This window comes from Barbus barbus, assembly GCF_936440315.1.
Source record: "Barbus barbus genome assembly, chromosome: 13".
Lineage (NCBI taxonomy): Eukaryota > Metazoa > Chordata > Actinopteri > Cypriniformes > Cyprinidae > Barbus > Barbus barbus.
In genome coordinates, this window is record NC_136741.1 from 4,511,467 (window position 1) to 4,534,405 (window position 22,939).

Genomic DNA, 22,939 nt, shown 5'->3' on the forward strand with positions numbered 1-22,939 from the left:
AAGTTTTAAAGTAAACCACCAACCATTAGAACCCAAATAACACAGGATTTGAATAACTAAATGTAAACTTGAAACATTCAGTGCAGTCTCGTGCTTCCTTCATCAAAGGGAAATATCCCAAAAGGATGTAAAGTCTAGTTTTAGTAGGTTTTTATGTATTTTCCGTCCCACAGCATCCGCCTGATCTGGACAGCAGTGGTTGTGGTTTAGTACATCTCTGACCGTAATCTGTTACCATAACAACAGCCGTCAACCCCCTCAATCACCAGTTAAAATATCATAACAGGCTTATTGAGAGTAGCCTAATCTGTCCCGGTCTGTGCTTTAAATCGTCACCAATGAGGGATGAGTAGAATAATGAGCACCTCCACACATTCTGCTACATTAAACTGTACTGGCGTGTAGTTTGGAAAGGGGGGGAAACCAGTTAGTCTGTGATGTTAATATCTCATAATATAGATAAATTAAATAAAGATTAATAATAATGTAATGTAAGGCTTTGGCGCCACCTTGCGGAAGAGTTAAGATGGACTGTCTGCTGTGAACGCGCAAGAAATGATTGACAGAAAGACAGCCCTCAAAAGTATATACAGTGGTGGTCAGAATACCATCCCCACCCCCTAGATGTGGATCCAACCCCGCTCCATGCAGTGAGGGGCTACTGGAATTATTGGCAGCCTTGGTAAATATGATCAAAGAAGCTGTGAAAATGAATCTGCATTGTTAATCCTTTTGATCTTTTATTTAAAAATAATCACAAAAATCTAACCTTTCATTGGATAATAAGAATTTAAAATGGGGGGGGGGGGATATCATTATGAAATAAATGTTTTTCTCTAATACACTTTGGCCACAATTAACGGCACCCTTTTATTGAACACTTTTTGAAACCTCCATTTGCCAGTTTAACAGCTCTAAATGTTCTCCTATAATGCCTGATGAGGTTAGAGAACACCTGACAAGAGATCAAGAGACCATTCCTTCATCCAGAATCACTCCAGATCCTTTAGATTCACAGCTCCATGACGGTGCTTCTTCTCTTCAGTTCACCTCACTCATTTTCTACAGGGTTCAGGTCAGAGGACTGGAATGGCCAGCAGAAGCTTGGTTTTGTGCCCAGTGACCAATTTTTGTGTTGTTTTTGAGGTTTGTGTTTGGATTATTGTACGGTTGGAAGATCCAAACATGGCCCATAATAAGATTTCTAACAGAGTCAGTCACTTATTGATCTTTTATCTGTTGGTATTTGATAGAATCCATGATGCCATGTGTCTGAACAAGATGTCCAGGACCTCCAGCAGAAATACAGGCCCACAACATCAAAAATACAGCAGTATATTTCATTGTACACATGGGGTACTTTTTATCCCTGTGTTCACCAAACCCATCTTGAGTGTTTGCTGCTAAAAAGCTAATTTTTTTGTTTCATCTGACCATAGACACCAGTCCCATTTGAAGTTCCAGTCGTGTCTGATAACTGAATATGCTGGAGTTTGTTTTTGGATGAGTGAGGAGAATTTTTCTTCAACGTGTGCTGATGTAGGTGCTGTTTGACAATTTTTTTAAAGGTTTTCTGACCTCAAAACTCAACCTTTCTCTACAATTCTCCAGCTGTGGTCCTTGGAGAGTCTTTAGCCGCTCAAATTCTCCTTCTCACCGTGCATTAGGACGATATAGACACACGTCCTCTTCCAGGCAGATTCATAACATTTTATGCTGACTGGAAATTCTTAATTATTGCCCTGATGGTGGAAATGGGAATTTTCACTGCTCTAGCTCTTTTCATAAAGCCACTTCACTAATTTGTGAAGCGCAATAATCTTTTGCTGCACATCAGAAATATTAGTTTTTTTTTTAATAAAAGATCAAAAGGATTAATAATGCAGGTTTATTTTCAGAGCCTTCTTTGATCAATAATTCTGACCACGACTGTATATATACACACACACAGATTTGTGTAGGTGATATGATGTTTAGAAAGAGTATTAACCATTTGTCCAATGGATTTCCGTGTGTTCACTGATGAGAAGAATGAAGGAATTCAGGCAATTTGTTATTGCTTTGAATGTGCCAAATAAATTGCTCCCCCAAGAGACGCTTTAAATTGTCAATTTTTAATGAACTCTTTAATATTTAATTATAACAGTCGGTTAAGGTGCTATGCATTTAATCACATCATAAATTGTGCATTCCATGTAAGAAAATCAGTATCTTATGCACATGGGGCTGTAATTCAGTTCAATATATGACCCATGCTGCAGCAAGCAGTTTTATTATATATGATTATATTTATACACTATATCATAGATGCATTGTATCATAGGAGGTAGTCATCCAGAAAGCAACAGCAGCTACAGTTTATGGCAGCATATATAAGGCAAAACATGCTAAAGCATCAGGCCACAAACTACTGAGAAATGCAACATATATGGCCTGTATTATAAGATCAGCAATCAGCAGTGACTGTTTAACAAAAACATTACTGTTCCATTAAAACAGTCAATTAAAGGATACTATAAAGCTACATATAAAAGCTACTCTATAAAGCTACATTTAAAGGGTGTAAGCTTAAGTTAGTATTCAATAAGAAAAACAGTCTCTTCTTGTGCGTATATGTACATTACTTCAAGGCTGTGCATGCTGCATCATGTAAACATTTTATATATACAGTGTCAGATATGCCATAATATCTAGTCAATCAGAAAGTAATGATAGCTACAGTATGAGGCTGCATATGTAATGAGCAAGTTTGTTGGTGTATATGCAGATTTTTTCAAAATGTCTTTCAGTAAAAATGTGCTTGATTTAAAAAAAGGATGACTAATGAACATCTTGAGAAAAGTAATTTACACAATGATTATAAAATTTTGGCAATGTCCTTTCTCAAATTTTTCTTGAGTCTCTGAATAATTTGTCTTAAAATAAGAAAAGTCTAAATATTGGAGTAAATGATTTCCACAGTTCTCTGTTAATGTTAGTGTTTCTTATCCAAATAAACATGCATTATATAATGGTTATTAGTATTTGAGTATTTCTTTGAAAGTGCTGTACTGTAATTTTAAAAAGCATACAAAAAAAACTTTTACTTCAGGGATTATTATTCCGTTCCATTGACAGCATTTGAAAATTCGAATGGTAAGAGTCATGGCGCAGATGTTCTGAGGCACAAAGTCCTTGGCTTATTGGTCCTGCGTCAGAGAGAAATTTGTGCCACTCATTCATGCTCTCTGCTCTCTGGTTTTGTCTTTAGAGCTTGCAGTTTCTGACTCCCATGTTGGCTCTCGTGTAGGGCCGTGCTGCCAGAGAGCAGGCTTATTGTGTAGGGTGAAAACCAGTCTCTTTCAAAAGAAGCAGTCAGCTGCTGTACAATCGAGTCCTGCCCTTCCCGCTGATTCTCCGATTCTTGAATCACCAGCCCGGCTCCTGCATTGAAAGCCAACTCACTGCCAACCCAGTCCAGATTCCCTTAAATGACAGAAAATTAGAATAGTAATGTGCGATATGATAAATTTTACATGAATTAATATAATACAAAAGACAAATGCCTCATTATGTATATTTATTTTTAGAATTATTGCATATTTAGGTTTATTTTTTATTTTGTTTACTGCTTTTAATATTACATTTAATAAAAAAAGAATGCAATAAAATATTGAGTTCATTTGATTTGTTAATACTTTTTCTTTTACACATTTGCACTACTGTTATTTGCTTTTTTAAAACTTATTTTGTTCTGCTTTGGCAATACAAATTAATTTTTTTTTGTCAGGCCAGTGAACCACACTAAATTAAGTGTGTGTGCAAGAGAGAGAGTCTTACCGATGTATGCTGTGTTGTCAGTCACCATAAATTTATTCTCATTTATCCTGTGCTGAAATCCTCCCATCTGCTCCTTGCCTCTGTAAAATCTCTGTTTCAAAACAGACAGGTATATATAAAACATATAAATATATACAGTGCCCTCCATAAGTATTGGAATAGTGAAGACAAAATTGCTCTGTTGGCTGTGGAGTCAAGACATTTGCAAATATGATTAAAAGATGAATATGAGACAAATCTACAGAATGTCACATTTTATTATTGGGTGATTCAACACATAGATGTTTTACCAGCTAAGAAGTTCAGCACTTTTAGAGTTCATCCCACTCATTGATGTGAGCATAAGTATTGGGACAGTTGAACATAAGGCAGATATAAAAGATTAAAAGCTATTATTTAGTTGCAGATCCCTTGCGCACAATCACAGCAGTGAGTCTGTGACCCATAGACATCACCAGACTCTTGCTCTCATCCTTTGAAAGACTTTTCCCAGCCTTTAATGCAGCCAATCCCAATTGTTGCTTGTTTTGGGGAGTTTCTGCCTTTACTCTCTCCAGCTGGTGAAATTCATGTTCAATCAGATTTAAATCTGGAGATTGACTTGGGCAATCTAAGACTTTCCATTTCTTTGCCCTTATAATTTCCTTGACTGAACTGGCAGGGTGTTTTGGGTCATTGTCCTGATGCAATATGAAGCACTTCCCAATGAATCTGGTGGCATTTTCTTGAATATTGGTAGGCAAGATGGTTTTGTACCCTTCCAAATTCATTCTGCTACTGCCATCATACATTAAGTCATCAGTAAAGTTGAGAGGGCCTGTTCCAGAGACAGCCATGCATGCCCATGCCATGACACCACCTCCACCATGCTTTACAGATGAGGCTGTATGCTTGGGATCATTGCAGTTCCCTTTATTTCTCCACATTTTTGCTTTCCCATCACTTAGATAAAGGTTCATCTTTGTCTCATCAGTCCATAAATACAGTTCCAAAACTCTTCTGGCTCACCTTTGTGCTTTTTTGCAAACTCTAATCTTGCCTTTCTATGTTTGGTGCTGGTCAGAGGTTTGCATCTTGCTGTGTAGCATCTGTAATTCTGTGTCAAAGTCTCCTGAGGACAGTAGATTGTCAGAGCATCACCCCAGCTTTCTGGAAGTTGTTGGTGATTTTACAGACACGTCTTTTAGGGTTCATTTTCACAGCTTTTATGATTTGTCTGTCATCAACTACTGTTGTTTTCTCAGCCGATCAAGTCGTTGTTGGTTGCTGGTGTCGCTGGTGGTTTCCAAACTCTTGATTTCTCCATGCCCTTTGTTTTTGCTAGAGCTCTAATTGACTTCCTCTTTTCTTTTAGCATCCAAGCTGCTTGCTTTTCTCTCAAAGTCAGCTCCCTCGTCTTCAACCTGGTTTGTGTGTGTCATCATCGCATGCAAGTTTCATAATGCAGAAGTAATGGATATAATTGATACAACACACTCCCTGCTTTTAATATGTGAAGAATTAATGCAACAGGACACAGCTGATCACTTAGAAAGGCCTGTGAGGCAACTGTTCCAATACTTATGCTCACATCAGATAGAGGGATGAACTCTAAAAGTGCTGAACTTCTTAGCTGGTAAAACATCTATGTGTTGAATCACCCAATAATAAAATGTGACATTCTGTAGTTTTGTCTCATATTCATCTTTTAATCATATTTGTAAATGTCTTGACTCCACAGCCAACAGAGCAATTTTGTCTTTACTGTTCCAATACTTTTGGAGGGCACTGTATGTTTGGGTATGTGTGTGTGTGTGTGTATTAACAGATCAATCAAATAGATTCTTTCCTCACCACTTCTATAGAGCATAATGGCAGTCCAGTGCATAGGGCCTGCATTGATGTCATAAAGTTAAAGGTCAGTGGATGTGTACGTGTCCACAGACTGATTAAGAGACGAACTTTGACCTCTCTCAGTAACGCAGCCTCTCGGAGCATCTCGTCTATTGGCGACCAATACCTGAACCAAAAAATATAACAAGCCAAATGAGTGTTGATGTACGGAAGTAGCCTACAGAGAAGTCATAAATCTTCAAAAGAGCAAATTTGTCCATTTATAAATAGCTTCAAAGATTCACAGATAAAAAATAAATAAATCTGTTTTTAGTATCTGTGTCTTGTTTTCAAGTGAAAGTACCTAAATGTCTTTTAAGACAAATTCACTTGAGAAACAAAAATAAGACCTTTCAAAGTTGAATATTTAGATGCATAAACCTGACAACATATATTTATTTATTTGAGTGATATCTCAATTAAATTTCTTGGCAAGAGCTTTCACAAATAATTCAGTGAACATCAAGATAAACATTCTTGTTTGAAGAGTCATAAGGGACAATTTTTCGAAATTGAGATTTATACATCATCTGAAGGCTAAATAAATAAGCTTTCTGATGATATGGTTTGTTAGGATAGGACAATATTTGGCAGAGATGCAACTATTTGAAAATCTGGAATCTGAGGGTGCAAAAAAAAAAAATCAAAATACTGAGAAAAACGCCTTTATAGTTGTCCAAACGAAGTTCTTAGCAATGCATATAACTAATCAAAAATTAAGTTTTGATATATTTACAGTAGGAAATTTACAAAATATCTTCATGGAACATGATCTTTACTTAATATCCTAATGATTTTTGGCATAAAAGAAAAATCAATACTTTTGACCCGTACAATGTATTTTTGGCTACTGCTATAAATATACCCCAGCGACTTGTTTTGTGGTCCAGGGTCACTTATTGGATATCAAACTGAATGATCAGTCAATTAAAGATGGCTAAAACACATAATGACAATAAACAAGTTGTAGAAGATTTTGAGATTTAATTCACTTTTTAAAAGCAAATTTAAAATGATTTTGAAAAAATAAGTAAACAAAAATCAAGTTAATTAATATTAAATAATACGTAAAAATAGAAAAATATAGCATGCTTACTTGAGAAATATCTTACCTTAACACTAAACAAAACGTTAAAATGTGTTACAGAACTTGATTTTTCAAATAATTTCAATGTATTTTATTTTGAAATGTGTAAACCTTTTCATGTTTTCTTTTCCTTTTTTTTATTTGCAGTTTTTGCTTGTTTGAACAAATCTCACTAAATAGATTATTTCCTTTATTAACAGCCATTTTTAATGCTGAAACATATAAATGACCCAGTGCCTGTGAAAACCAGCATTACCGTATGATTGGTGATCCTCTGAAGCTGCGGTTGACTAAGGGCAGGTAATCTGTTACAGAAATGTAGATGAATCTCTTGGCTTCTCGGATCACATGCCGTATGGCATCTAAATCTCTACTTCGACCCTTGGAGCAAAACAGCTCTGGTGATGTCTATGAAGAAAAGTTGTGGAAAAAAAGATAAAACAGCAGTTTTCTTTTTAAAGTTTTTTTTCAGCTTCAATTTGTATTGCCAGTACACCAGAGCAAGGTAATGAGATGGCCGTCTGCGTACATACATCATTGTCAGGAGAAATTTTTTATCGCTGAGCTAGAAATGTCTCCCAGCAGCCTATAACATTACAGCACAATTCATTTGAATGGGATGAGGGATGTCTCAGATGTGTCGAGTAAACATCCTGTTGCTGGAAGGGAATCAAGATTCATTATGCTCAAATTAGAATCCGATAGCTATAGTGTCTTCACATGTGACGCAGCTTGACATGGAACAGAGTCACCGGGATAAATTACCTGTCGAGTGAGTGAATTCACCTTAATCAAATTATATCCCATGGGAGCCAATGAAAAAGCCGTTTACATAAAAAATCTTTGTAATAAGAACAGACATAGATGTAAACAAATTTCAATGTGCATGGAACTGGATAATCGATCATGACATGTTTATGCAATAAACTGTCAAATGCATTAGCAAAATATACTGTACAAAATACGTTTATATTTCATTTTGGAGGCATAATGCCATTTAGGTGTTAGCTGTCACACAGGGAAGTTGTCACAAGGACTGTATCTCAGTAACTATATTAAAAATAAATCTGCCCTGAGAAGTGGGTAGCAGGATACTGAAGATAACAGAGTAAAATTTATGGCAACTATCCCCTGTCTTCCCTTTTTATTTTAAAAATAGATGTACACTGGCAGATCACCCGAGTCAGGCAAAGACTAGAGAGTTATTTATTGATCTCACCGACACATAGGCAGAAGCATTTGTATTGTTGAGTCTGAGCTGAAGCGGCTCGTCTCTGCTGAACACGGCCGTGACTCTCTTGGACCAGATTGAAGGGATGTAGTCCCTGTACTGCAGCTGCCAGTAGAAAGAAAAGATCCTGTGCAGGTCCAGAGCCAAACAACTACAATCGTACAATATAACTCCGAGCTCCTTCAGCTGAAAAAAAACAAAAATCAGGAGCAAAAATTTCTCAATATGAAATGTGAAAAGTTTTACTTGAAAAATACGTTTGGTCACGGATGGCTTCAAGATACAAATTTGCAGGGCAGCATTCATCTAACTTGAACTTTTAAATGCAGTGAAATTTGAATAAGCTTTCTCTCTCGCAGGTATGTGAATGGAAGTCAATTGAACAAAGAGTGTACTGTGACCGGCCCTTAAATGCTCCCAGGTTTCATATTTTGTTACGTTTATACAATAGCTCTCATACATCAACCAAGTACCTTTCGAGGCCGAAATTCTTTACCTTGGACAGAGCTTTCCAGTTCATGCCAGCACTGCCAATGTAAATGTGCTTCCTGTCCACCACCCAAAAGGAGGAAAGCAGTCTTCCTCTGGTGAGGGCCGTCATGTTGACGTAGTGCACTTCTGCATCTGGGAGAAACCGAGCCATGTGGGCAATGGTTGGGGAACTGTTAAGCGCTCAACCTTGGCGAGAGATCTGTCTGTCATTCAACTCTGGCATAAACAATATTGCACATTCGTGATGTTTTGACCTTGTGTGTAGCCTTGAGGGACTGGAGCAGCGAAAAGCCCAAAGAGTTATGCCAGTTTATGACAGACAGATGCCTGTGTGTGTGATCTTACACTGTTTGCCTCGAGAGAACTGCTTTAGTACAGTATTCAGCACTTCAGCAGACACAAATCAATGCATCTCTTAACATAAACGAGAGAGATTTGAGTTCACTTACAGCGGTCAGACATGGTCTTCAGCTCAATGGAGTTGGGCTTGTCACTGACGATCTTTAATTTGACACCTCGAGACTTCAGGCTTAACAATCTCTGAAACAAATACTGACCCTAGAAAACAGAAAAAGATTGTGGAATATTAATTCCATATGTTAGTTAGAATATCAGTGCATCCCTTATAAAGTTAAATCACACATTATTGTAGACCTATAGTTTGTCTAGGTAAGACAAAGTTATGATAACTATATTGCTAATAGAGTATATAAATAAAAAAGTATCACTTTAAGTGTTGATATTGCGTATTTTGCATATTAACCATACGCTAACTAACCTGATAGGAAGAATAAATCCGTGACCCCTGATCGGTGGAGGTCAGAGCCCAGTATGGTGACACTATCTCAACTGAGAGTTTTGCTTGGTCCAAAAGGTGGTTAAGACCCATGGCAAGTGGGAGATGGGTTGAACTATTGGGGTTGAATGACAGCTCTCCTGGGACGTTCTCCACGAGGACAATACTAAGAGCACATTGATGCAAGTCAGGAAATGTTAGTTTGTGGAATATGTTCATAGTTTTATGTACAACATATATTGAAGTCACCATGAAATCAAAATTGAACCTGTTTACTTTCTTAATGCACGTCTGATTCAATGTATGATTCATTGTTGCATATTTTTCTTAAAAACTGTTGGGTAAGCAGTTAAGGCTTAAAGAAAAATTTCATTCATTTACATTATGCTACAATTGTTCATTTAGCAGACATGTTGCCATATGATTTCCTTTCTATATATAAAAAAAAAAGGTGAATCTGGCCACACTTTTTAATATACAGTACAGAATATGAATGTGGAATAAGGCTGTTAAGTTCCAAAATGAAAGTCCTCACAACAATGCAATTCAGTTCAAGTCCTGTGTGAGGAACAGACCGAATTTTAATTGATTAAACGACTGAATTAATCATCTCACCTTGGGAGGTTCATGAGGGAATTATTCCTTTTAGCCAGATCTTTTCTTTCAATCAGTCACTTCAGTTCTGAATGATTTGTTGATGAGTTCAGCTCTCTGACAGAATGAATGAGCGGTTAACAGCTCACTAAAGGGAACTTATTTTTGATTAAATTTCAGTCTGTTCTTCACAAAACGCTATGGTATTGTATGGATTCAGGAACACAGCAATGATCATTTTATGAAACATTGTGCAATTTTTGGAAGTATGAAAGCTCAAGTCCCCATTTATTGTAAAAAAAGTTGAGTTGGCCTGTGTTATTCAGAATTTTCTTTTTGTTCTACAAAAAAGTCATATAGGTTGGATGAGATAATGACACAACTCTCATTTTTGAGTGAACTATCCTTTTTAATCAGCCATGAAGTCTAAAATTATTCCTAATCAAGATAATACACTGCCAAGATACAATTAACAAGCTCATGTTGGCTAAAGGTACAAAACACAGAGCTGAATATGTAGTGCTCCCTGGTGTACTTTTTGCTTCGTTATACTGTATTCAATATGCACGGTAGAAAATAACATCATCAGGGTATGATCTGTGAGAACTGCTTCTTACCGACAATTTTTGCTGCAGTTCTCCACAGTGACACCATCCTCATCCTCTCCCCAGACATCCACAGCAGAGAAAATTAGAGCCACCAGGACAGCAAAGCAGCAAACCAGAGCAAACACAGCAATACATTTCTGCTGGGACTGCATAAGACATAGAAAGAGAGCTCTGACAATTACATATGCCAGGTTTTAGATAACCTTGTCTTGACTTATTTGTTTAAAATATTAATATGTTTTCTGACTTTGGTGACAGTTTAAATGTGCAGGGTCAAGATTTATTGTATTCAAAATTGTACTTCTCTGCTCTGGAATCTTTTCCTAGCTATAATTTCATTTTATGACTGAGAGAATGATAGAGCGTCTCTGTCAAATTTCCGCCTGAATTCTATTATACAGAAGGATGGCTTTTTTAAAAAGAGCTTTCCTAATATGCTTGGTGGTTTTTTCTAAGGTAGATAAATCTGTTGTTGGTGAGTGTTCTCACTATGCAGCATTCTCTCCAATCCGCCGCTGTAAACAAGCATCAGCACGAAACCGAGGAAAGTGTCTATAAATATTAATGTGGTCATGGATAAAACGTGGTGTGTGCTGTTGGGCAGTAGTTCTCACATATGGTGGGTTGCTGATAGGGTCGTGGACAGCAGAAAAAGAACCATACTAAATATGAATAATAATTCATATAATTATGCATATTTAGGACAGTAAAACAGGTTTATCAACAATACAGTACCGTTCAAAAGTTTGAGGTCAGTGTGATATAATAATAAAATAATATTTCACAATGTTACTGTTTTTACCATATTTTTGATTAAATAAATGAAGCCCGTGGTCATTTGTACAATAAAAACTTATGGTGTTTTGTCATCATTTGATGACCAATGTGGGTCCTGAGGCAACACTACTTAAGAACCAGCGCTGTAATCAACTGAGAACTTTTTATTTTCCCTCCCAAAAAAAAAAAAAAGAACACAAGTGACTTGATTTTTTGCTTAGCACTGCACTTCCCTGAACATATCTCTCCTGAGAGAGATTGTCTCCCATCCCATCTGCTGGCCTCGATCAGAGTCCCAGCTTTACAGCTGTCTGCCGAGTGACATATACATCGTATATCATGTTCCTCTGAAGGAGACAGGCAAAGTGAAGTTTAATTAAAGAGCAGGGAGTACACGAAGCGAGCAGAGTAATGCACGGCATTAACCTTCTTACAATTCAAATGGATTTGGTCAATTAGTGTCCCCTTTATTAACCTTAAACACTCATGTCATAATTTACTTTATGTTTGGATTTTTACTTTATGTTAAGTTTGACATTCAAGATATTATTGAAGGTGTTTCCTTTTTATTTATAAAGGATTTTTGAACCTTGGTTTGGTTTAAAATCAGTTCAGTAGCACTGGGGAATATCCCTGAATACAGTAACACTGAAGTATCTTTGTTTATTTCAGCCATTACAAGTTATTGGGGTGTTTCATACCTTTAAGAGAATGTGATATTTTGAATGCATTTGTCTTTCAGTATTTTTTTTTATTCACTTCAGTAGTCAAACGATATGTCAGATTTCCTCCACTGTAATAAAAATGAAATCGGTGTCTTGCCAGAGGCAAAGGAAGGATTAAAGTTGTCTGTAAACACAGACTTTCTCCGCCTGAAGGGAAATATGTCAAATTAATGCTGTGTTTGCATTGAGCTGTCTGTGCTGATGGCTTTGAGTGACAGGATGATGTGCTGCTTCTTCCAACCTTATCTGTTACTTTACAGAGTTCAGTCTTGCCGAGTTAAGTGTTCTAACATACAATCAAAAAGGCCTGACATGCAGCTTAGTCAGACTACTGTAAACCACCATGCTGTACTTGCGAATCAACGTGTGAGAGAAAAATTAATTAAAACATATTCTCCTCTCAGACTTAATCTTCTTTAATAGAACAAAATAAACCAGAGAAACTGACTAAATGTAATTGCACACATAGCATTTTCATATGTGTGTTTTTAAAAATAAAATGAATTGCCTACACAACATAAACAATTGCAGACACCACTGAATTTTTTTTTTTTAATTCTCACTTATAAATGTTCAGGTCGTATTTCATATTATATTATATTACGCTTTTAGAAACATTGGGATTTTTCTGTAGTTGTGAAAAATGTGACATTTATTTTCATATAAATAAAGAATATTGTCTAAAAAATGTACCGTTACTGTTGAAAATGTAAAAAAAAAAAAATTATATAATTATATAATTTTTATATATATATATATATATATATATATATATATATATATATATATATATATACACATACACACTTGCATATATTAATTATATACTGACAAATTGGAAATTAATGCATTTGTTATGAAAATACACAATCCAAACATTTAAAATGTTGATATTAATTAGTAGTGCTAAAATAACTTTCTTTATGCAAAATGTAATTTACTTTCCCCCCTCACTTTTTTGGGGGGATGAAATTCGACCCAAACATTTCTGGGAGTTTTGAGTCACCCAATATCGAAATCACATTCCGTGCAGCTGAGCACAAAATCAATTCATTTCAATTTAAATGCAGACTTTCTGCAAAAATATTCTGATGGGGTATGTGGAGCCTGAAGTGAAAGTTAAGCCTCACCTTCATGATGTTCTCCTGATTGGCAGAGCCTGGCATAACAGCTTTTAAGTTCCTTCAGACTTCAGGAAACATGGAAAACGAGACGCTAGTGCATTTCATCATTGTAGTCTCCTTGGTAACGTGTACCGCTCAGCCTCTCTCTTACGCTCATCGCTGTAATGGACGTGCAAGTCCACGGAATGATATAGTGGGTGATAGATAGTGTGCCTTTTGTTTTAGCACCCTGAGCTCACGCATGCTTCCACTGGCTTTGTGGTTTCCTCGCCTCAACTCCATAGTGATGGAGACAGAGAAAGAGAGAGGAGGAGCGAGAGAAAGACACGGTCCACTCCCTCTCTCGAAACATCCAATGCTGGGCTAACACAGACAATCCCCCTCCCTTCTGCATCTTTCTCACCTGCCGTGAAGCAAAACTCTCCCGGCAGAGTGCAAATGGATTTGACTTCAGCAGAAGAAAGAAAGGGGGGGGGGGGGCATGTTATAAAATGCAACCTTCTGACTCCAAGCATCTCTAAGGTATTGTCTCTTTTCCTTCCAGCACGACAGAGGGAAGTTCAGCACAAGCATAAATGAGCTTGACACATTCACCCTATAAATAATTCAGCATCGTTACAACTGGCTGGCCAGCTTCTGAACTAATCTATCAAGTAAGTTGTTTATTAGAGTCACTGGTATGCAATCTCAGAATCTGAAGTACCTTACAGGAAGGAAAAACCCCAGAGGAGACCTTATTAACACCTGTCTTCTCTCAGATAGCAAATTACATTCAATGGAAAGCAATCTGAGATTTATACTGAAGTCTCCTGATTCTCAGATTGTTTTAAAGAGAAAAAGATCCCAGTAATCTCCGAAAGTATATCTTCAGAATAGATGTCAATTATGTCTCAAACTGAGCTTACTGGGAAAACACGAAAGTTTGCAAAGGTCAGAGAGCTCCCATACTTCTCATCAAAGACCAATTATCCAGACTAAGCGTTCTACTTCAATTTTATAGCTCTGTACTCACGCTGTAATGTCTCATTTGTGTTTAATTTAGGATCGTTAAATCTGCCTGGCAAGCTTGTGAACTAATCTATCAAGCCTGTATAAGAGATTCACTGGTCTGCAACTCCTATAGGAAAGAAAAATCAAAAAGGAAATCTTTTATTGTCTCGGTTGTTCCTTGAAAACAATAAATTAGAACAAATTGTTTAGGTTTACTGATTTTATTGTTGACCAGTTGTCTCACTCTCACATCTGCTTCATCTTCTGAAGACATCTCAATGGTTTACCAAGATCAAATGTCAATGATTTCAATATGAACTCTTCCAAAACCAAATCATCTGAACTATGCTAACCACAATCATTTTAGAAAGTGAAATATTAGAAATATTAAAGATATATATTAGAAATATAATTTTTATACAACTAGAATATTTATTAACATTTTTAATTGCTTTTTTATATTTTCTTTCTTTTTTTTAGAGTTTTTTAAGTTTTAGTAATCATGTAAAATAAATCTATTTCTATTTTGCTTTTATTTATTGTTATTTTAATTTTAGTCATTTTAGTACTTCAAGTAATTATTTCAGGTAATTCTTAATTCTTGAGTTTCTACTAAGTGATTTAAACATAATATATATATATATATATATATATATATATATATATATATATATATATATATAATTACAGTAATTAATAACAATTGCATTGTGGACAGTGGGGGACTGTTGAGTCAAACAGGTTGAGAACTTCTGCATTGTTATGTTTCAAAAACAGTTAGCTGCTAGACGCATGTGTAGCATGATAGATGCAAAAAAAGGGCAAGAGCTTGAAGTAATCAAAGTTTTGATTATGGAATCACTCAGCAGATGTTCCTGGCACACTATCGTAATGGAATGGAGCATATGCTGCCTACAGCAGGAGACTCCTGCTGAATCTCACCTCACTTACTCACTGTTAATTACTGCCTATACTCACGAGATACAGACGACCTCCTTCGATGGGATTTGTATCATTGCTTAATGAGATATCACCTTCTTAAATCAGTGCATACTCTTCTCAGTCCTGGGATTACAGAGTGGAGTTTGTGGGGTAAGCTTATTTAAAAGCAACTAATTCCCATTCTTGACCACATTCGAGTCTGCAAAAGCTGTCTGATAAAACTAGACGTTGACAGACCACAAGACTTGATTGCACTTACGTTGGTGATGCATTGAGGAGAGCTGGCAGGACGTTAGACAGGAGATATATGCACCTGTGTTTTGGGACATTCGTTGCGTAACTTTTCATCGAAGGAAACGAGAGCGAAACGAAGCGGGAATGACCCTGCCCATATAACCACAAGTCAGAATAGAGGTCACTGTCAGCGTGACGTCCATTAGTTTCAGCTGAGCCCCTCACCTTAAAACACCAAGCACTTCATCACTGCACAGCAGATGCACTGTACATACAGTAGAGTGCAGGAGTACAGTGTTTATTATTTATTATATGTTATGGATGGATGATGGATGATAATCAAAAAAAAAAAAGAAAAGCAAACACCTTAGAAACTGCACAGCACAGGCCTGGAACCACCGACAGCACTTTAGTATCATGGCAAAGAGTTTAGCACAAGCCAACAGCACTCATGATGTCTTCAGAAAATAATTGTATGGCTGTTCCTATGAGTTCTGTGTTGATTGAATACTTGCAAAAAAGTGTTAAAGCGAAAAAATGTACTGAATTAAAAACAGAGAGTGAAAAAGAGAGAGAGAAAAAAAGAGGCTGATGGCCCAGACAATGCCAGGTGAGTCGTTTCTCCAGGGAGAGGTGAAGCAGACAGTGTGTAATATATAATAAAAATGAGGAAAGCAAACTTGACTGTGTCCTTGTCAGACAGAGGACCCTATACGGCCAGGAGGAAAACTTATTTTAGGCCTTGGCACTGTACATCCTGAAAATGGACTTTAAAGTAAAGCTTTTAATTTTAAATTATTACAAAGTGCACTTTTTTAAAAGCGTTTATAAGTTTGTTTTTTTAATACAGTAATGCAGATTTGAGGTACAATACAAGTGTACATTAAGTACAATTAAGTGCACTTTTTTCACAAGTGCTTCAGATGTTCACCTCCATCAGCACTGAAAAGCAGAAATAATGTATAGAGTCTGTCTGGGCCTGATTATAGGGACAGTCCACCTGAAGTAACCTTAAACCAATTGGCAGCTCTGAGCTTTAACCCAATACATCACACCATCATCTAGTCTAATGATCAGAGACCATTTTCAATATAACTTCATCTTTCCCAGTGACAACAGCTGTCAAAATCCTCAGCATCCTTACAGAATTTATCCAGGACAAAGACTCAGAGCTGAAGCATCTGATCCATAGCAACACCTCTGGCAGAAGAGCATGATTAGAGGACAGAACTGAGATGGTCTTTCTCCCACAAGACTCATTAGGACCGCTTTACCTGACCTCCCTGTCCACTGGGAGTTGAGAGATCCCGCTGCATGAAACACAGTGTTCAGAAACCTGATCGGAGTGTAACGACACATGCCTCCATGCATTATTAATCAATATGAACATTGGCTGTGATTTTCATGAGAGCCTTTTCTGGGATGTCAGAAACATTCCCGTTGTAATGCCTGACTCATTTGCCCCTGCTGTGCGTTTGTGTGTGTTTTAAGGTCAGCGAATGTGTGTGGGCGTCACACATACTGAGGGTCACATCAGTGTATAGTGTATATGCTGTGCTCCTGTCTGCAGGATGTCGCACTTTAAACCCCGGGAAACAGCTAACGGTCAGGCTGACTTTGATGAAAGGGCAGAATTCACCCGGTAAATTGCACAGGAAGATCTCGAATGAGCAAAAATTGATATAAATGGGGGGTTCCACATGAGAGACTCATAAAATCACTGTGCCTGTATTGAAAAAGCAGGCCCCGCTGAACAAGGTCTCATTATTTTTATATAAAAAACGGCTGGAGAGGGCAAGAAGTTTAATGCATCTCAGCCTGGAAAAAGCTTTCCCTTTTCTTTCTTGGATCATGTTTTTGCTTTTAAGAACCGTAAAAAGGAAGATATTCAGCATGCATTAATTATAATGTTTCACTTGCTGCTGCTTTTTAACTCTTATGATGAACTTTAGATTGTAAAATCTGATTGAATGATCTGATATGAAGCCATTGTATATGGCTAATAATCCAAGGACAGTATAAAGGGGAAGAGATTTAAAAACAAAAACAAATATTTGCAACTTAAGCTAATGCTAATGAACTGTTAAGCTATATATGGAGATCAAAAATAGAGAACAATCTGAAAATACTTGATTTTTCTGAAATATTTTTAACCTTAATCGCTCAAAATTTAAAGGAATATTAGCTGTGGGTATACCACTGTTATACTAACATGTTCTACAAAATAACCAAGACATTTCAACAAAACCTTTATTTTGTGGAAAACACAGTGATCAGAATTAGAGAACAGTAACCACTATAGCATATTAGAAGACTAAAACTAAAATTTTGGAGGGTTACAGCAGTCTGAAATTAATAGGAAGTGTAGAGGCTCTTGCTATGAATGACTTCAGCATATCTGCAGCTGCAGGACATTCCAGCAATTCCAGCTGGAGTGTTGAACTGATTTCCCACTGAGCGTTTCTGCATTATCCTGTCTTCTCGTGCATTTGTCTTACATGGATGACCAGACTTTTTGGGGGACTTGAATGAATTTGTGTCATTGTAACCTGCAATATTCAAGAAATCACAGATTTGGAATGACCAACTCCTCTTGCAATGGCTGAAAGGATCATCCTTTTGGCCGTTGTCTCGACAACCTCCTGCCGCAGGGTTTCAGTCACCTTAGAGCAGCCTGCCTATTTGTAATCTCAGTGAAAATTGGAGGAATGCTGACAGTTAAATAGGGTTTGTCAAATAATTATGGAAATTAGCACCAGTTGCCAGATTAACACCAATAACTTGGAGATATCTTGAGGTAATATGCTTCAGAATATAATATGTGACCGTGGACCACAAAACCAGCCATAACTGTAAATTTTTCGAAAGAATCTAAATACTGAGAAAATCGCCTCTAAATTTGTCCAAATTAAGTTCTTAGCAATGCATATTATTAATCAAAAATTAAGCTTTAATATATTTATGGTAGGAAATTTACTAAATATTTTAATGGAACATGATGTTTACTTAAATTATATTTTGTGGTCCAGGGTCACATATATGAAATATGCTTAAAAAACTGCCCTTCTACTCCTACAGTATATATATATATATATATATATATATATAGATATATAAATTCAAGGCATTAATGTTTGCCTACAAAACCACCACTGGCTCTGCATCCCTTTACCTAAATTCATTACTTCAGACGTATGTCCCCTCTAGAAGCTTGCGTTCTGCAAGTGAACAATGCATTATTGTGCCATCCCAAAGAGGCACAAAATCACTCTCACAGACTTTTACATTAAATATTCCCTCCTGGTGGAATGGCCCAACTCAATCCGAGTCTTTAGCCATCTTCAAGAATTGGCTAAAAACACATATCTTCCATCTTTATTTGACCCTCTAACTCTTTATTTTTTACTAATTATTATTATTTTCATATGTTATACAGTTTCATGTTTTGCACCATCAGTAAAATCTCTGTAAAAAACAACCTCTCAGAACTTACAGCTAATGCATGCTTCCTTCATTAAACACTTTACACATTTGTACAAGACATGTACGCATCTAAAAGAGGTGTGTGTGTGTGTGTGTGTGCACGTTTTTGTGACATACGAGGACACAAATTTGTATAATGACATGGGTATGACATAGATATTACAAGGAGAAGGTGACTTACGAGGACATTGCCCCATGTCCCCATTTTTCAAAATGCTTAAAAATCATACAAAGTGAGTTTTGAGAAAGTAAAAATGCACAAGGTTTCCTGTAAGGGGTAGGTTTAGGTGTAGGGTTGGTGTAGGGCAATTTCACATACAGTTTGTACAGTATAAAAACCATTACGCCTATGGGATGTCCCCACAAAAACAAACCTGAGTGTGTGTGTGTGTGTGTGTGTGTGTGTGTGTGTGTGTGTGTGATCGGGCTGTCTAAGGACAAGATGTCCCTCCTGAGCAGGATATTTAAAACAACCGTAGCTTTATCTCAAAGATTTCACTCTGAACCCAAAGGCTAAACAGAGCTCATTTAAACAGCAAGATCTATAGAACCAGGAATAAATCTTCTGCTTTGATCAAGCACTAGACACTTTTACAACAGCCAAAGGTGCTACTCTCACAGGTATAGTGGCCTGGTTATGTAATTGGGTTTTAGGTTGAAGGAGAAGTCAAAGATTGGGAACTGAGCGTGATTTATATTTATATCAAAGAAACACAGACAGAGAAGCAGAGAAGGTGATCAATTCTTATTGGTGAAGGCACAGCACAGCACACTTCCCTCCACGCAACTCCCGAGTGGCTCATTTCACTAAGAAAGACATATAGAGAGAGACCCAGCAAGCCAAATGAGAGTGCCTGCAACAGTACACAGCTAACAGAAAACATGAAGAAATGCTTTAGTTTACTGCAACCTGCTAGGATCATCCAGATATATGTCAACCTCACAAAACTCACCAAGGCCATCGACACAAATGCAAAAGAATTCAAAAAAGAAAAGAAATAATTTTTTGCATAAAGAAAATGAAGCCTATTTTAGGACCATTCCGGTTTTTTTCGTTATCAAATTCTCAGTAATGAAAGTTTTGCTCATCTTTTATGATAGTAATTCTCATCATTGTCATTAATTCTTTCTAGATCCTCATTACTGCAATACAGTATCGCACTCATGTTTTATATATATCGCATATTTAAATTTTCTTTTGCAAGTATAAAATTTTTGACTGCTTAAGCCCTGTCACCTAAATGATTTAGCGGATGTTTTAAAATAATGTTTTAAACATTCCATGAATATAATGAATAATGCATTTAGTTACTTATTTTGTATACAAGATAAAAGTATAATGTTTTGACTGTATTTTGTAATTTTACATGTTGTAAAATGGGGAACAATAGGTAAGATGTACCCATCCTTTCTCATATTGACCACAGATTACACCTAATCGTATTTATAGAATCCACCAAAGAGCAAAAAAAAACCTCAATTTTTGAAACTCGTTTGCTATGTATCTAAATAAAAGCATGACATGCCAAGATACTAGCAATATACACAATCTCACAAAAAAGTGCTCAGTGCATGTTAAAATCAACAGACGATTCGGTCACGCAGGACCTTCCTCAGTGTTGACATTCTATCGAAATGCTTCTTTTTTATATTCAATTCCTTTTTTTTCCCATATCTATTCCATATGTTGGTCGATTATTATGATTGATTGTATGAAGATTTTGAATGACATTTTTTCTTCTTCTTCGTCTTCTGTATCTCCTCTGGAAATATTTGGAAATTTCCAATGAAGTAACTGATCTGTCACCGATTAATTAATTGAATTGATTAGATACACGTGTGTTGATATGTGAGGAACCAAAGGAAAATTGCCTTTAAAATTGTCCAAGTTCTTGGCAATGCATATTACTAATCAAAAATTAAGTTTTGATATATTTACGGTAGGAACAATATCTTCATGGAACATGATCTTTACTTAATATCCTAATGATTTTTGGTATAAAAGAAAAATCGATCATTTTGACCCATACAATGTATTTTTGGCTATCGCTAAGACTGGTTTTGTGGTCCAGGGTCACATTTAAGAACATTTACTGAACAGCTGTTTCATCTAAACCTCAACATCTGTGAGATTTGTTTCAACAGACCAGTTTTGATGTAAACACTAAAAATGTTAGCACAAAACCAGTCATATATAGCACGGGTATATTTGCAGCAATAGCCAACAATGCATTGTATGGGTCAAAATGATCGATTTTTCTTTTATACCAAAAATCATTAGGATGTTAAGTACAGATCATGTTCCATGAAGATATCTAGTAAATTTCTTACCGTAAATATATCAGAACTTAATTATTGCATATTAATATGCATTGCTAAGAACTTAATTTGGACAACTTTAAAGGCGATTTTCTCAATATTTCGATTTTTTTGCACCCTCAGATTCCAGATTTTCAAATAATTGTATCTCGGCCAAATATTGTCTTATCCTAACAAACCATACATCAATGGAAAGCTTATCTATTCAGCTTTCAGAGAGTGTATGAATCATTTTTTTTTATTTATTTACCCTTATGACTGGTTTTGTTGTCCAGGGTCACAAATAGTCTAATTTAAAATTGCAGCCTATTTATAGTGATAATAAAAAAATTATTATAATATAAACCATTTAAAATAATTAATAATAATAAAAAATATTCATAATCAGAATCTATATAATAAAATAATATTTTGCCATTGCATATATTTCATGTTGAGCATGAAAATGTATGTTGTCATAGAGAGATTTGTGGACACAGTTAACTATTTATAATTGTAGAATAAAAAATATTGTAAAATGGTTAGAGCTTTGAGGATCCACTCTGTATTATGGAAGATAGGTCTTCAGTGGTTTTGCATGTTTGCTGGTGTAAGCGTTATTTCATTTTATTGAATAATTCCAGGTCACATTACAGACATTTTCATTATTTTCCATTACCTATAGGTCAACTGAGTGAAATCATTCAATATGAATGGATTGTTTATTACTATTCTGACATCTTTTAATTTAAATATTTGCCTATATGGATATTCATATCTTTTAGATGTATTTTATTTTGACAGGTACTTGATAAAATTGTCAAAATGAATAAAAAGCTGAATTATACAATGTAACTTTTAAATAAATCAGTCAATTGTGATATTAGATGTATTTTTACATTACATATATTTACATCATACTGTACATGTTAAAGTCATTTCTAAATATGTTGTATTTAAAAAGTAAATGCATATTGTTTTTTTTTTTTGTTTTTTGCATTTTTTGTGTAAGTAACATTTCTATGCCAATAGTTTGAACCTCAACAGTAAGAGGTTGTGTATGCATAAAGTTCTAGATAGATAGATAGATAGATAGATAGATAGATAGATAGATAGATAGATAGATAGATAGATAGATAGATAGATAGATAGATAGATCGATGCCTGAGCTTCTAGAGAGTCTAGTGAGATTGATTTATAAGCAGCTAGACTTCATTAAAAATCAGAAAGTGTTTTGGCATCACTCATGCTACAAGCTGCACCATTACAAGCCAAACATGAACATGTTCTTTCAGCTCCTCTCCAAAAACCTAAACTTAAGACTGCTACTAACATTAACATTCACATAACATTAAAACTGAAAATGTTAGTGAATGAATTTCAGTTATATAGTGTCAAAAAACAATATATTCTCCACACAGACCTGCCCACTGCACCCTGTTCAGGACAGTGTGTGCTTTGTGTGCCTTTATGGTTACAGGTGGAGGGTTTCTGTGCTGAGGGGAAAAGGGCAGCAGTCAGCAGTTACTGTCAATATCAGCGTCAGTCATTAAAGGTCAGCCTTACCCGTTCCATTCTATCTCTTCTTTTAAGCCAGATCATAGCAGAGTAGTCCTGCTGCTGGACGGTGCTGAAGATGCTGTTACCCTGCCGGGCGAGAGGCGTGGAGAAGAACCCCGTTTCGGGTAGAGCCTTCATCACCGGACCCTCTGAAACAAACCTCCTATCTTGCATTTTTCCACTTTATCAAGTATCCAAATACTCCTACTTTATCTCCATAAGATGTTCACCCCAAGTAGTTCGGTCCCCGAGGAAAATACTCTAAGCCTGTGCTAGCAACAAACGCTGTTGGAGTCTGTGCTAGACT

The 22,939-nt window shown here is 36.2% G+C and overlaps 1 protein-coding gene across 1 annotated transcript; it reads right to left on the bottom strand.

Moving 5' to 3' along the window:
* Positions 1–2,093: 2,093 nt before the first annotated feature.
* On the bottom strand, positions 2,094–22,939 carry pld5 (phospholipase D family member 5). Its single transcript, XM_079431456.1, has 10 exons — positions 22,639–22,939; positions 10,509–10,645; positions 9,280–9,463; positions 8,951–9,059; positions 8,506–8,633; positions 7,998–8,195; positions 7,035–7,186; positions 5,653–5,818; positions 3,820–3,910; positions 2,094–3,465 (listed from the first exon to the last, which is right to left on the bottom strand). Exons 1-10 carry the CDS (start codon positions 22,804–22,806, stop codon positions 3,215–3,217), a joined length of 1,584 nt encoding a protein of 527 aa, XP_079287582.1. The 5' UTR covers positions 22,807–22,939; the 3' UTR covers positions 2,094–3,214.

What these genes read in the sequence shown, in the direction of transcription:
- pld5 (XM_079431456.1), bottom strand. Translation starts at nt 22,806, where the DNA reads ATGCAAGATAGGAGGTTTGTTTCAGAGGGTCCGGTGATGAAGGCTCTA. An exon ending in GAAGAGATAGAATGGAACGG is followed by an intron (nt 10,646 to 22,638) that starts GTAAGGCTGACC and finishes TGTCTTATGCAG; the next exon opens with TCCCAGCAGAAATGTATTGC. An exon ending in ATGCTTCTGCCTATGTGTCG is followed by an intron (nt 7,187 to 7,997) that starts GTGAGATCAATA and finishes TTTTCTTCATAG; the next exon opens with ACATCACCAGAGCTGTTTTG.